Genomic DNA, 16005 nt, shown 5'->3' on the forward strand with positions numbered 1-16005 from the left:
CATCTACTCACTAGACTCAGGACTTAGTAGCACCATCTGTGTGCATTACCGTCAGTTTGGCTTGTGTCTGTGCATCGCTCCTCTGGCTCTCCTGCAGCTGTCCCTCTGTCCACTTCAGTTTGTCTTTCAGAGTCTCCACCTCTCTGTCCAACGCCTGCTTCTGAAGAGACACCTGACAGAGACACACAGCGAGTTAGCTTTCAATGAAGTAGAGACACCTGACAGAGACACAGAGAGAGTTAACATTCAATGTGAGCCAGGAGAGGGAAACCACAGACATAAGAAGACAGAGGATGCCAGGGCAAGGGTGCGGAGAGGAAAAGGTTAGGAGTAGTGTTTAAAGAGGAGGGCATAAAACATAAAAGGTTGTTTCTATAGGGATAGGAAAAACTATAGGAAAGGACCATTGAAGAAGGGGAAGAGATAAATATCTAACATAAGCTACGTCTAATGTATTCTCTACAGCTCTGGGTAAACTCACTAGCTTTAACTCAAATTGAACAGGCTAATAGGCTTCACATATATAATTAGACACATCACCTCAAGCCATAGTACACATGAATCACCACCACATGCCAGTCAAATAACCCCATCATTTTGCCTTGCTAAATCTGTAAGCAATTAAAAGACACGTGTGAGGTTTTCCACAAGTTCTGTCTGAGTTGCACTTGCAAGGAAGCTGCCTATATACAGTAGGTGGCATTTCTAGGTAGGAAGTTGTAATTAGGCTGTCTGAAACCAGTTTGATACATAAGGTCACTGAATTTGCAACCTTTCTAGGTACATATTTTTGGCACATTTTCTAGGAGCCATACCATGGTACCTTTGGTGGGTTAGGAGGATATCCCATAATACCTTCCGACCCTTCCAATCGATGAAGAACGAAGCTATCCCCACAAACTTCTGCTAATGGCAGCGCCCCAAAAGCATCCCACAAGAGAAAGAAGTGAAACAACCGTCCGCTAAATAACAAACATCACTTTCTTTTCATTTTTATTTTAGAATAGTCAATAACGTAAACCATTACTTCATTTTAGTGCAGGCAGTTGTTTGTACGGTGTCAGGAAAGTCACTTTTGATGGATAGTACGAAGCATGGTATCTGACTAATCTGGACACCAGGCTAGGTTGCTAACTAGCTGCTACCTAACTATGTAACCCGCTCCGCCGGGTCCACCTGAAGCGCGGAGTAGGACTGCACACAGCCAGGAGGACAGAATGGCAGAAGTGAAGTTTGTTTTTAACCGTGCTTATGATTAGCTGCTGTCATTATTTCCCATTTATTGGTGAATATGTAACGTTTCGCTAGCTGGTTTTACACTTTTAATTTGAAGGCGGAAAAGGGAAATGTGTAGGGTATGTGTGAAGTGATAGAAGTTTGATTTGACACTGGTCTGTCAATATAAACTTCTATCACTTCACACGTACCATTTCCCTTTTCTGCCTTCAAATTAAAAGCGTAAAAACAGCGAACAAATGTTAGCCTGTGAAGCCTCAGACCTGTCTGGATTATACAAGTAAGTAAAGATTAGACAAAACAGCCATCAGCCATGCCGTTCTATACTAATTTATTGCCAAATGCTTTGGGATTCAACTTGGTCAAGCTTGGTCAGAAAAAGTCTGTCTATTCAATGAAACGGCACCAGCGAGACCTGCCCCATGCGATGCTACCTTCAAGCATGATGATTGATTTTGCAGCAAATGTGATTTTTCAAAATATTGCAGCATATTTTGAAAATAGAACTCTCCAAACTGCAGAATCAAGTGGTGGCAGTGGCCACTTCAATCACGTGAAATGGAAACAATTGAATGTCATTCTGATTGTGTAAGTATGTGATTTGATTCAATACAAACTATGCCTCTATTGTCTGTAGGTGCATGCTGTGTCGCCTTATCAGATCCATCAAGATAACATCTCGTGTGGTTTCCAGAGAGCTTACATTGAGCTTTTTAGAGACGGGTGTTTTGTTTGTGTGTAGGCCGAATAGCCATTGTTAAGAACCATGAATAACGGCTTGTGTAACAGCGTAGGAATGGAAGTCATTCCAGTTGGCAGGTGTCGAGAAGCTCACCTTTGAACACTGCAGTATTATTATTATTAGCTGATACAAAATACCACAGCATTCCTTCATGCATTTGCACAAAAGAATGCAATGCCCACACACACACCTTCACCCCCATCCCACAGTCATGCCCTCATGCCTCCCTTAATGAGAATGCTGACTATTCCTCTCTCTCTCACACACACACACACACACACACACACACACACACACACACACACACACGTACGTTACAAGTTATGAGTTTTGTTTCACACTCCCATAGCCAAAGCATTCTGCATGGTCAAACACAGTCACAGGGTTATTACCTTCGCCGCTCAACCTTTCCTCTGGGGAGAAACCGAGAGGAGGAGGAGGAAGAGGAGGAGAAAACGGGTTGGGAGAGAGAAAAAGAAACAGAGCGAGAGAGTGAAACGGAGAGCGAGAAAAACAGCGAGCAAGTGCAAGAAGCAAGCGTGGGAGAAGAAGTCACATTAGTTTATTGAACTTTGGCACAAATAGTACAAGTCTCTCAGGATTGAGAGGGAGAGAAGAGAGAGAAGGACAGGCAGGAAATAGCTGGGGAAACTGACAAGACATGAGAAGTCAAGAGAGGAACATCTGCATCATTAAGGGCTGCAGTTTCAAGTGGTGATCAGTTAAGTGTGTCTGGAGGTCAGAGGGCTTGTAGGGGTTCCTACACCTTTTTCAAAGTCAAAGTCAAGCACTTTTCAAACTTCTCCAGAACCTTACTAACCTGACACTGCCAGATGGTTTCTTACACAGAAACACCTAGGACCTCGTCAGTGGACAGTGCACTGTTTGGAAAAGGGCATGCGCTTTCAAAAAATACCTGGCAGGTGATTGGATGAACCATCTGTCTATCACAGGCTGGCTTCTCGCTGTCTTCACACCTAAATGCTGCCCGTAGCAGCCTCTGGATGCTGCTTGTTATACCACTGTTATACCAATAGCCTCTGGACGCTGCTTGGACCGGCCCACTGTTATACCAATAGCCTCTGGACGCTGCTTGGACTGGCCCACTGTTATACCAATAGCCTCTGGACGCTGCTTGGACCGGCCCACTGTTATACCAATAGCCTCTGGATGCTGCTTGGTCTGGCCCACTCTTATACCAATAGCCTCTGGATGCTGCTTGGTCTGGCCCACTCTTATACCAATAGCCTCTAGACACTGCTTGGTCCGGCCCACTCTTATACCAATAGCCTCTGGACACTGCTTGGTCTGGCCCACTCTTATACCAATAGCTTGGAACGCAGCAAGATGGATTTCTCGAGTGATAGTGATCTTGCGAATCCAGCTGCCTCGCAAGGTTAGCGGCTTACAGCTGTGGTAAATTACATATTTATGTATACGCAAAGTGATGACTGTATTTCACTTTCACTTATTTCAGCGATTAGGCGCTCTCCAACTTACTTTATTTCTCTATCTAAAAATCTAACTATTCAGTCAGATAGCGGTTATGAAAGTGATACGATTACAATTTCAAGCGGTTTCAAGCACTTTACATTTAAATTAAAGTGTTCTCAAGATTTCCCAGCACCCATAGGAGCCCTCTATGTACAGAGAAAGAGAGAGAGAGAGAGAGTGTGTGTGTGTGTGTGTGTGTGTTGTCAGCTGCTGAAGCCGGATGAGGAGAGCACGTCCACACAGCGTTATGTCGACTCACGCACGGTGCAGCCGTGGACCAAGAGCACCTGGCTGTCTGTGGAGGTCACCGACACTGTGAAGGACTGCGTGTGTGCGTGTGTACCTTGTCAGTCTGGGCCTGCAGAGCGTTGTGGAGCGTCCTGGCCTGTTGGAGCTCCTGGTTGAGTTTATTCACTTCCTGCTGCTGCTGCTTCTCCAGGCACTGTCTCTCCTTCTGCAGCTCCAACAAGTCCTGGCACCCAACACACACACACACAAATTAAAGCCACCAAGTTCAATTAGAAAAGTGTATCGGAGGAAGCATATGCGTGTCTATGGCTCTCCCCAGATCAGCAGAGGGGGTAGCGCCCGGGGCAGCAGGGGGAATTGGCCAAGTACAATTGGGAAGAAAATGGGGGGGAAATCAAAAAAATAACAATAATAAAAAAGAAAGAAAATGTGGTATAGGGCTGCAACTAATGATTTTTGTCATTGTCGATTAATCTGTTGATTATTTTCTCAATTGATTGATTGATTTAAAATGGGCTTTTTTTCGCCTTAAAAAAAGTACTCAAACCGATTAATCGATTATCAAAATAGTCGGCAATTTAATGTAATACTGTAGTTCACAAATAATCAATTAATTAATCGTTGCACCTCTAGTGTGATCCATTTATTTTCCTTGCTTCCAGACATCTTGACGCTCTACTCCTCCCGCTGCCTGCGCCACACCCACAGCATCATCAAAGACTCATCCCACCCAGCTCATCATCTGTTCAACCTCCTGCCCTCAGGTAGGAGATACAGGTCCATCCACTCAAAAACCTCTAGGATGCTTAACAGCTTCTTTCCACAAGCTGTCAGACTGCTCAACACTACCCCTCTAGCCCAACCACCCCCCCTCAACAATGAACTCTGATCTACTGTGACTGACATGCACTATTAAATCAAGGTCACAAACTCTGAATATGCTCTGGACTGTATATCACACATGTACTACTGAAGTTATTGATACTGATGCCTGTGTAGAATGATGTAATGATGACGACTTCCTAAATTATTATTTATTTTCCTTTATTTAAGCTCAATGCACTTTGCCTCGGTATTTACACTGTATGTCTCAGGGAATCGCTTTTCACCATCTAAAAATGACAATAAAGATACTTGAACTTTTACCTAAGGATAGAATGTGGGGAGATCTCACTCACTCTCATTCAAAAGTGAGATGAAATCACTCTCTCTCTCTGTTGTTGTTTCTCACCCTCTCCCTTCATCCCTCCATCTCTGTCTCTCTCACCCTCTGATGTAGTTTCTCCAGCTCCTTGGTGCGTTGTTGGTGTTGCAGTCGGCTGCTCTCCGCATTCTGCCTCTGACACTTCAGCTCCTCCTGCAGCTGCCTCAGCCTCTGCTCAGCTCCTGATGCCTGGCGTACACACACACACACACACACACACACACGCGCGCGCACACCACGCGCACACACAGAAAGACAGACACACAGTATTTCCCTGTTCATATTCTGCAATGAGATTTGGATTATTTGCCATAATGTCGTAGCCACCCTATAGAGACACTGCATGAAATAGGCCATGCCCAACACGGGGGAAAAGCTCAGTTAATTTCCACACACCAGCGTAATTTTCCTTGAATCAAACACAGCTAAAAGCTGTTGTATGGTGGGCTGCGCAGACAACAAATGTAAAAAATCGCCAGTTAACGTTTTTTTGTACTCCAGAGGAAAACAAGGAAGCCATTGAGAATTGGCGAGAAGAAAAATGTGGATGTTGCTGTCAATGAAGTAAGTTGGAGTGTTCATCTTCCGTATATACGATCTTTTTGTGCAACACCCGACCATGCACGCGACATAGGAGAACGCCAGGATTGGACGGGAGTTTGTGTTTTCCCCCGTTTTGGGCGTGGTTTCTGAATGACGATGCGCTCCGCAGTGTCTCTATGTAGACGTGTGTGTGTGTATGTGTGTCTTACCCGTTCGCTCTCCTGGGCCATGCGTGTGTGAGCCAGGCCCAGCTGGTCGTGGGCTCTCTTCAGGCCGAGCTCTCTGGAGGCCAGCTCCTCCTGACTGGCCCTCAGCCTCTGGGCCTCTGCACGCAGCTCCCCCTCCAGAGCAGACACACGGGTCCTCAGCTCCGACACACACACTGCTGGACGGACCACAAGCGCACACACGACACACGACACACGACACACACACACACACACAGTGATAAGTGTGCCTGCTACAATGATGCAAAGCTCATTGTTAAAGAGAGACCACAAATCAGTCCCCATTCAGGGTATCAGGGCATTATTTTCATTTCACCTGGAGGTGAATTTAACCAATATGAAGAATTAAAGGAGACAAAACCAGCCTGTTTCAAGCTGAACGGTTCAGAATCTATCAAAGGTTAGTTACTCTATAAGAACAAGGGAACATTTGGTGCAGGATCACGTGCGTCATGTAGCAACCAGGCGACCTCATGCAATTCAAGCCCATTTGAGGAAAGGAAACTACATCTTTCAACAGCCCAAGTCTGGCAGGTTTAAACTTTAAAGATGTTTTCCATGTCTTCAATCTCTGGCAGATGTTCAGCTGTGTATCACTGGAACAGAACCATGGCCAAGCCAACGACAGAACATACGCAGAACTTCTCAACAGTATTAAGCTAAGAGAAGACATACAGTACAAACCTGTCATTGCATGATGAAAAACTAACACTTGTAATACATGTACCTGTATTTAAGAGACTAGAAAGCGCTCGATCCCTCGCCCGCCCTGCGCGGGCTCGCATTAGCAGCTCGGCTGCTGCGTGGCCTCGCCTGCACTATTGGCAGTGATGCCCAACTTTGCATCACTGATGACATCACAATTGCTCAAGTGACCATCAGTGATCACATCATGGAGTGCTCGAGTGACATCCTTCAGCTCACAATTGCACAACTTCACATCACTGATGATGTCAGCATAGGTGATGTGACTATCACTGATGACATCATGGAGTGCTCGAGTGACATCACTGATGATGACGTTAGACATTGTGACATTATAGTGACATCTTTACTGACCAAAATCATCATAAATCTCACACTGTGACCAAAAACGTGGGACAAAGATGACAGACAGAAACAGAAAGAACCCACTTACTCCCTTGTATTAAGAGATGTTAATACATTTAAGGCCTTAAATAAAGGGGATTTATTTGAAGACGTTCAGAAAGTGTTGATATCATGTTATGGTAAAGGGAGCAGCTCCAGGTTTTCTCTCTATTCTGGGATTTGGCTTTGAGAGGAAAGCTTGATTCATATTCACACATATAGACTGAATTGTCAAAGGCAAACATTTGAATGCTATTACAGGGTGGACCTCTGCTTTAAATGGGTGAGACATGGTCGAGTGGGTGGAGTCTGACATTGGAAAACGAGGGGGGAGACAACACTGGTGAAAAACACAAAACTAAAATGTAAAAAAGAATATATTACCAAGGATAACTTTATTTCACACACACACACACACACACACACACACACACACACACACACACACACACACACACACACACACACACACACACACACACACACACACACACACACAGGGTCAATCCATACAGGCTGGCTGACTGTTCTTTCACAAGGCCTGTGGCTTTGGGGCTGTTCATTAAGGCCTGTGGCTTTGAGGCTGTTCCTTAAGGCCTGTGACTTTGAGGCTGTTCCTTAAGGCCTGTGGCTTTGAGGCTGTTCATTAAGGCCTGTGACTTTGAGGCTGTTCACTAAGACCTGTGGCTTTGAGGCTGTTCCTTAAGGCCTGTGACTTTGAGGCTGTTCATTAAGGCCTGTGGCTTTGAGGCTGTTCATTAAGGCCTGTGACTTTGAGGCTGTTCACTAAGACCTGTGGCTTTGAGGCTGTTCCTTAAGGCCTGTGACTTTGAGGCTGTTCATTAAGGCCTGTGACTTTGAGGCTGTTCACTAAGACCTGTGGCTTTGAGGCTGTTCACTAAGGCCTGTGACTTTGAGGCTGTTCCTTAAGGCCTGTGGCTTTGAGGCTGTTCCTTAAGGCCTGTGGCTTTGAGGCTGTTCATTAAGACCTGTGGCTTTGAGGCTGTTCATTAAGGCCTGTGGCTTTGAGGCTGTTCATTAAGGCCTGTGGCTTTGAGGCTGTTCATTAAGGCCTGTGGCTTTGAGGCTGTTCATTAAGACCTGTGGCTTTGAGGCTGTTCATTAAGGCCTGTGGCTTTGGGGCTGTTCATTAAGGCCTGTGGCTTTGGGGCTGTTCATTGCCTAAGCCAGTGTTGAGATCAACTCTCCCACTTCACACTCATATCTTCCTTTTATTTGACAGCTCTTTCACTTTAGAAGTAAAGAGCTAAACTGCTAAGTTGCGGAGTGACTTCCACGTCCCGTGCCGTGCCCAGACATCCTTTATACATTCCAGTTGAGCTGTTAAACACATCCTGATGATATGAGGTGTGGCTCACTTGCATTTTGCCACTCTATGCTTGATTGTTGGGGATGTTAGTGTAGAGCAGTGTTTCTCAAACTTTTTCAGACCAAGGACCACTAAAACCAATGAAAAAAACTTGGGGACCACCTAACTCCCAAAACATCCCCAAAAACAATAGGCCTACTACTTCAACTGTAAATTACAAATAAATTACAGGCTAATTAAATGACAAATAGCAGTACAATTAATCACATTTTTGGCTTCCCACAATTATGAAAACAAGATAACCCATGTAAAAAATATATATGTAATTTATTTTAGTTAGTCCATTTACCTTTTTTTTTTTTTTTACATTTATTTCTCCTGTTGAGTTCAAATATATTCAAAGTTCAAAGAAAGTTTCTTCAAGTTAAATAAATGCACAATGTTGCCAAAGTCAAATAGGCTATCTTTTGCCATCTTCAAGTTGCATTCAGTGATGTTTTTGTGTTCATATAAGTGTTAAATGGCTCTATATTCTGACAGCAATTACTGAAATAGAGTGTTTGGTCAGTAACTTGGAACTCCCAACCACCCGCTGTACTCTGTCTCTCTCCTGTAGCCCTGCAGGCAGAGTGGAGGTATCTCCACAACCGTAGGTCGTAGCGAGTCAGCGGTGGTGGCGTTGGATTCGGGGTGAAAAAATACATATAGTCCTTTATAGGCATCGTGATCTGACCTTGAGTTTCCCAGAAAATGTAAACATTTCTCTGATTGGATAGTGGGAGGTAAAAAAAAAGGAAAAAAATATAAATCTACTCGCGGACCAGTAGGGGGCGCCCGCAGACCACCACTATTTGAGAAACACTGCTGTAGAGCACTCTGTTGTTAAATCTCTGTCTTTACTCGTAATGTCTGTGGAGGGTGTATTTGTCTGACACTTGCTACAGACACAAAGAGTCTTCCCTAAATGATAAACACAAGTAATGATAGCCAATAGCTATTATCAATTTCACTATCATCATCTGGCCATAAACAATGAAAATGTATCAGAATAAAATGTGTTACTTCTGAATGTTTTTGGGACATCTGTTCTCTCTGACTGACCTCTCTGATATACTGGTATGCTGACGCACTAACAGTTTCCTAACACTCTAAAAACCCTGTTATGCGCACGCGCACACACACTTGCGCGCACGCACGCACGCACGCACCCACACACACACACACACACACACACACACACACACACACACACACACCTAAAGTAAACAGTGTCACTCCCCTCCCCCTGTGCTCCCCAGTAGCTAAAGGAAGCCTTTATTGGTTCACATTGATCCGTCCCTTTCCTGCTCTGAACAAACACGGTAAAACACACACACACACACACACACACACACACACACACACACACACACACACACACACACACACACACACACACACACACACACACACACACACACACACACACACACACACACACACACACACACACACACACGCCGGCACGGGGGTTGTTGTTATATCACATAAAGTATACTAGGAGTCACTCAACAGCATGTAGCTAGCCTGAAAGCAGGCAGAGGAGCCTGTGGATGAGCCAGTGGCTTCTAGGCAACCTGTTATGTAACAAGTGTTGTTTAAGGTCACGCGGAGTACAGGAGATTTAGCACGAGTCTGTTTGTTTTACACTGATTGAGCTGTCGTAGCCCTACATCCTGAAACCTACATCCATTGGCTGGAGAAATATAATTTGTTTTGTAAATAAATTCATCACCTGGCCTTGTTGCTCAGCCTAAAATCACTGCAATTACAGTAACTATCCATATATCCTGATATAGAGAAATCGAATGTAAAACACTCAACAATTTGACAAAGATCACAAACTAAAAGTTGAGGTAATGACATCAATGCTGACTGCTGAGCTGCGTGTGTGTGTGTGTGTGTGTGTGTGTGTGTGTGTGTGTGTGTGTGTGTGCGTGTGTGTGTGCGTGTGCATGCGTGTGTGTGTTTATCTTTACAAACAACAAATGGGCAACAATGACTCAAAGTGTGGGCCATGGTGTCATCTTGCCACCCTCACTCACTGTCTGTCTCTCTCCTGGAGTCCTCCGCCTTCCCACAATCCCCCTGTTCCGGCTGGCCTGGACTGATGACATCAGCAGAGGGCGTCGGGGGAGAGGGGGGGGGCCGCCCCCTGCCCACCGGCCTCGAGTCATCCCGCTCCCACGGAAACGCTGTCAAGGGAGTGGAGAAGACATCCGATTGGTCGGACGGGTGGCGGTGGGGCGTGCTGCTCTTGTGTTGTTGTCGTGGCGACGAGGCAGCGGACACTTCAGAGTACTGGAGCTGCTGCTGAAGGGGAGAGGAGAGAAATCATGAGACAGAGGGTGTTAACCCAAACAGGATGTCAAGCTAGGAGAAACACTGTAGCAGGATTTAATAACAACAATACTCTACTGCAGCTCATTCACATTCACTTTAACAACGCTTTTTACAACTTGGACCAGACATAACCCAGTTTAAACCACACTGGCCTTGGACCAGACACATAACCCAGTTTAAACCACACTGGCCTTGGACCAGACACATAACCCAGTTTAAACCACACTGGCATTGGACCAGACATAACCCAGTTTAACCACACTGGCCTTGGACCAGACATAACCCAGTTTAACCACACTGGCATTGGACCAGACACATAACCCAGTTTAAACCACACTGGCCTTGGACCAGACATAACCCAGTTTAAACCACACTGGCCTTGGACCAGACATAACCCAGTTTAAACCACACTGGCCTTGGACCAGACATAACCCAGTTTAAACCACACTGGCCTTGGACCAGACATAAGCCAGTTTAAACCACACTGGCCTTGGACCAGACATAACCCAGTTTAAACCACACTGGCCTTGGACCAGACGTAACCCAGTTAAACCACACTGGCCTTGGACCAGACGTAACCCAGTTTAAACCACACTGGCCTTGGACCAGACGTAACCCAGTTTAAACCACACTGGCCTTGGACCAGACGTAACCCAGTTTAAACCACACTGGCCTTGGACCAGACGTAACCCAGTTTAAACCACACTGGCCTTGGACCAGACATAACCCAGTTTTGTGAGACCAACCCAGTGTTGGCACATGCTGGTACTCACTCGGATGTGCAGTGCCCGGCTGTCCCCTTCTCCTCTGTGCCCCGGTCTCTCCTCCTTTCTGCCCCCTACAGGACAACAACAGCACAACATTACTTGGGGTTGGGCTCCGTACAAAACCAAGGTCCAACGCCTGTCCGGAACAACAGCAGTGAAGAACCCAAGTGGTTTACTGACTGTAATGGCAAGACGGGGATGAGGAAATACTGCAGCCCCCAGAGAGAGAGCAGCCCCCACAAAGCAGAGAGAGAGAGAGAGAGAGAGCAGCCCCCACAGAGCAGAGAGAGAGAGAGCAGCCCCCACAGAGCAGAGAGAGCAGCCCCCACAGAGCAGAGAGAGCGAGAGAGAGTAGCCCCCACAGAGCAGAGAGAGAGAGAGCAGCCCCCACAGAGCAGAGAGAGTAGCCCCCACAGAGCAGAGAGAGAGAGAGAGAGAGAGAGCAGCCCCCACAGAGCAGAGAGAGTAGCCCCCACAGAGCAGAGAGAGAGAGCAGCCCTCAGAGCAGAGAGAGAGAATGGGGGGGGGGGGGTATGGGACTGGACCTGAGCCATGGGAATTTATGAGCTCGCTGCTTATTTTGGAGTCCTGTGCTTTTTAGGGCTGTAGTCAACCAAAGAAAATCTTTGTCAACAACTGAAATTCTACCTGCTCTTCAACCAATCGATTGGTCGATGGGTGGGTGTGTGTGTGTGGGGGGAGACAAAAATAAAATAAAGAAATCTGCAAGTTATCTCTAGATCAGTGGTTCTCAAAGTGGGGTCCGGGGACACCAGCCAGGGGTCCTTGAGGGGGTTGCAGGGGGTACCCAGCAAAAGTGGAATCACTATAATGCCATCCATAAGTAACACTATGACAGAATGTAGGGCTATTTTGCTCATGAGTTTCATACACTTTCTGTAATAAAACATCTAAAAGCAAAAACCATATCAGATGGGGACCCTGGGACAAAGTCTTATCAAATGCAGGTCTGTGGTCTAATTTGTGTCAGTTTAGGGGCCCTTGACGTGAAACAGTTTGAGAACCACTGCTCTAGATTAATGTAATCGGCCATAATGCACTGAGTGCACTCTACCTGGTATGAATTATAAATAAACATAAAAAGCTATGCATGCAGCGTATTAAATTGTTTTCTACGCAAGTATTTTATACTGAAATGATAACTGACCAACATGCACCTGTCCATATTCATATGATTTCCAAAAATAGAACTAGGGGGAAAGTAGCGTTTTTTACGTTTACTCCAGTATGGGGGCGAGAGTAATTTATACCATATTATATAAGAAACAACGTGCACGTGTCCCCTTTCAGATGCTACTTTCCACGTTCTGAATAAAATGATCAGTCACACAGTAATTCCTTTTACTAGCTGAACCGAGCCCAGATTCATTTCCTGCCACAGGGAACAGTCTACCCAGAGTCTCAATTTAGCGACTTTAGTAATGTCAACCATAGCAGCTCAAAAGAAAAAAGACACACACACTTCTCTCCTAGTCTCCACCTACGGTGAACACATCCCTCCGCTGTTTACGCTCCATTCAACCTGGATTGCATGCTAATGTGGTAACCTGTTAGCCCGCTAGCATGACTTCATCACATCACTTCTCCTCCTGTGTGCGCTTCGAGAAAAGGTCTGTGTGACTTTCGTGGCGCGTTACTTTCATACCGGAGAACCCCCCCCCCCAGATTTCCCCCCGTTTTCTCCCTGATTGTACTTGGCCAATTCCCCCTACTGTCCCGGTCGTTGCTCCACCCCCTCTCAGATCGGCGATCTGGGGAGAGTTGTAGACTAGCACATGCTTCCACATGTGCAGTCACCAGCCTCTCCTTTTCACCTCACATTTTACCGGCAGGATGTATCGTGTAGGAGGATCATCACGCTATTCCACCTAATTCCCCGCCCCCCTGAACACACGCCTGACGGGAAAGAGGAGGCGCTAATGCAGCGAACAAAGACAGGTGAAAGTAACAGAGTGATTGTCCAACCAATGAGAATTTGGTCGGACAACAACAGCATATCAACCAACCAATCGACCAGAAGGTGTCAGCCCTAGTGGTTAGCCATTTAATTTTCCACACTATACTACTGTATCTATTGATGACAGGACAGGAAAGAGACAGCACTATAGTCTGAGGGAGCGGAGACAGAGAGCTCCATAAAATGACAGTATAGGATGGCAGGTACCATTGTGTTCCCAGGGCGAGGCTGTATTCCAGCAGGGGGTGGAGTACAGGCTGGTGTCTGCTGACCGGCTGCTAGTCTGCAGCTTCTCCAGCTCGGCCTCCAGCCTGGGAGGAGAGGGGGAAGGAGGGGGGAGAAGCAGAGGGAGGTGGGGCCACAAGGAAACAGAAGAGAGAAGGATTGCATTGTGATCATTGAACCATTGTGTGTATTATTTCATGGAGTCCAATTGCATTCCTTCAATGTGGGGGGAAGACAAAGCCAAGCTCAAGAGGTTTCATGTCGGGAAATTTAGCTTGCAGCAAGGCATGCAACCCTACTCCTAATCCCATTCAAACAAAATGAAGAGCAACATACAAGACCGATTGAATGGAGCAATGAATAGAGCAGTAAATTGTCCCAACTAAAAAGAAATCTTTCATTTTTCCTGGTGCTGACCTTTTGACCTCCTGGGTGAGGTTGTGGGTGAGGGCACGAGCGGAGTCCAGCTGGCCCTCCAGACAGCAGACCTGGGCCTGCTTGGTCTGAAGGTCCTGGGAGAGACGCTCCTTCGCGGAAGCCCCGGCCTGGACCTCCTCCCGGGCACCCTGGAGCTCCCTATGCACCACCTGGAGCTGTCCACGTACCTCCTCATACTGGACGACATGACAGGAGAGGCGGAAAGGTTGTTGACAAAGCCAGTGCATGGCGGAATTGGGCAGATTATCAAATATTTTGACATTTTAATATCCCTGACAAAATGTAATACCAGTCTTGCCAGAGACATACCAAAACTAACTGCTGTTTGCCCATTTCAAAGGCTAATGCTGAAACCTCATACTGGTTAGTATTTAGTAGGCTTTTTGAGAATACTAGCTCAGAAAGGTTTGTGGCTAAATACTTTAGTAGATAAAAAATAATCGTAATAATTGTAAGAAACACAATACACATTGGTGTTGTATTGAGATTGTGTTGTTAGCTGTGCATTCCTAAAGCAGACTATGTTACAGTACTACTTACTATAACCTTACAGACACAGACAGCCAAACTTCAAATTTACCAAGAATAAGTGCAGCGGCCGAGTTACCTAGGCCATATGCATCAAACTACATCCCCCATCCCCATGTAAAACCCATCACACTGATGATGTCAACACCTCAGTTTCTCTCAAAGTCAGGAACATTTCTGAATACCAATGATGATGTATTTTGGGAAATATTTCTGATTCTGATTATTTTCACAGGAAGCAGCAACATACAATTGAACAATTAAGAGACATTTAAAATCAACAGGAGGTAAAGCAGCATGGCTGTCTGTACCTTAGCAGTGTGTTTGTCGAGGGTGGCCTGGCTGTTGTCTAGCTGCAGCTGTCTCTGCCTGCTCTCTCTGGACAGTCGCTCCTGCTGGACCTGGAGCTCCTTCACCTTTTGCAGGACCCGTCCAGACAGCCCCACCGTCCAGTCCTCCTCCGCCCAGCTCATCTCTCTCTGCCTGCACCACCAAAACCTTTGACCTCTGGCTTTTCAGCTTGTCGGCTCTACTAATAGCCACTTTGGTGGGTCAGCAGCAGTGACCGCTCCTTTCTATTGTAAAAGGCTATTTGGTGTCTGGTGAAGTCTAGCATCCATCCACAAGATAACTGGCCTGCCCTATTCCTCGCCAACCCATTCAGGGACAGTTACTGGATCCATTGGAGGCAGCAGCTGGAGAGAAGCAGCGAGCAGCACAGCAGTAAACACACTCTGCAATAGAGAAGTACAAGGCTGTTAAGTAAGCTGCGTGAACATGTCTGGTGTGTTGTGACAGAGAATGGAATCTGTGCTGCAGCAATCTAAGCATGTTGGTTACTAAGGTCTCGATCCCCCTGACTTTGAATGTGTTATAGGTTACTAAGGTCTTGATCCCCCTGACTATGAATATGTTGGGTTACTAAGGTTTTGATCCCCCTGACTATGAATATGTTGGGTACTAAGGTTTTGATCCCCCAGGGAGAAGCTGGTCGCCAGCAGCGCTGTGCCGCTGTGACTCAATGTTTTCCAACCAGATTGCATGCCAGTTTCCAAGAGCACTTCAAGTTGAAAATAGCAAAACCACAAACACACAAGTGACATCAGTGACAGTGTCTCACACACACACACACACACACACACACACACACACACACACACACACTCTCTCTCTCTCTCACACACACACACACACACACACACACACACACACACACACACACACACACACACACACACACAGTGACAAGAGGCGGAATGAAGAAAAGCCTGATTGAAAATCTGATTCTGATCCAAGTTTCGACATGCACCCTTACCCCAAGGCTGTAACAGCAATAACTGCACTCTGATCTTCTACAGATGCTCCTTATCTGGATTGTTTCCTTCATTGCTTGCAGGTTAAGTAGCTGTGTTTACATTGATCTGAACGGCAGAAATGCAGTGGAGCCTGAGGTGGAGATGAAGTATGAAGTGTATGCTGAGCTGAACTGACAGCTGGTTCAGTGTGGAAAAGCACCTCACATGACAACAAAGACTATAGAACAATAATGCTATTGTTGTAGGAGAAATGTTTC

The 16005-nt window shown here is 46.1% G+C and overlaps 1 protein-coding gene across 2 annotated transcripts in view; it reads right to left on the minus strand.

The window, feature by feature from the left end:
* Positions 1-15101, minus strand: part of LOC310790442 (uncharacterized protein) — a 28060-nt gene extending 12959 nt beyond the window's left edge. Inside the window, exons 1-9 of one of the 2 annotated variants that reach the window (XM_083652131.1) lie at positions 14744-15101; positions 13884-14080; positions 13449-13552; positions 11270-11334; positions 10199-10463; positions 5678-5853; positions 4989-5114; positions 3816-3944; positions 50-172 (exon numbers count right to left, since the gene is read on the minus strand). In XM_083652131.1, coding sequence (XP_083508257.1) covers positions 50-172; positions 3816-3944; positions 4989-5114; positions 5678-5853; positions 10199-10463; positions 11270-11334; positions 13449-13552; positions 13884-14080; positions 14744-14905 — 1347 coding nt within the window. In that variant the 5' untranslated portion in view covers positions 14906-15101. Of the gene's footprint in view, positions 1-49; positions 173-3815; positions 3945-4988; positions 5115-5677; positions 5854-10198; positions 10467-11269; positions 11335-13448; positions 13553-13883; positions 14081-14743 lie in introns of both variants that reach the window. The other variant, XM_083652130.1, reaches the window with a different exon arrangement.
* Between the last annotated feature and the right edge of the window lie 904 nt (positions 15102-16005).

This window comes from Poromitra crassiceps (assembly GCF_964638095.1).
Source record: "Poromitra crassiceps genome assembly, chromosome: 15".
NCBI classification, from domain to species: Eukaryota; Metazoa; Chordata; class Actinopteri; order Beryciformes; family Melamphaidae; genus Poromitra; species Poromitra crassiceps.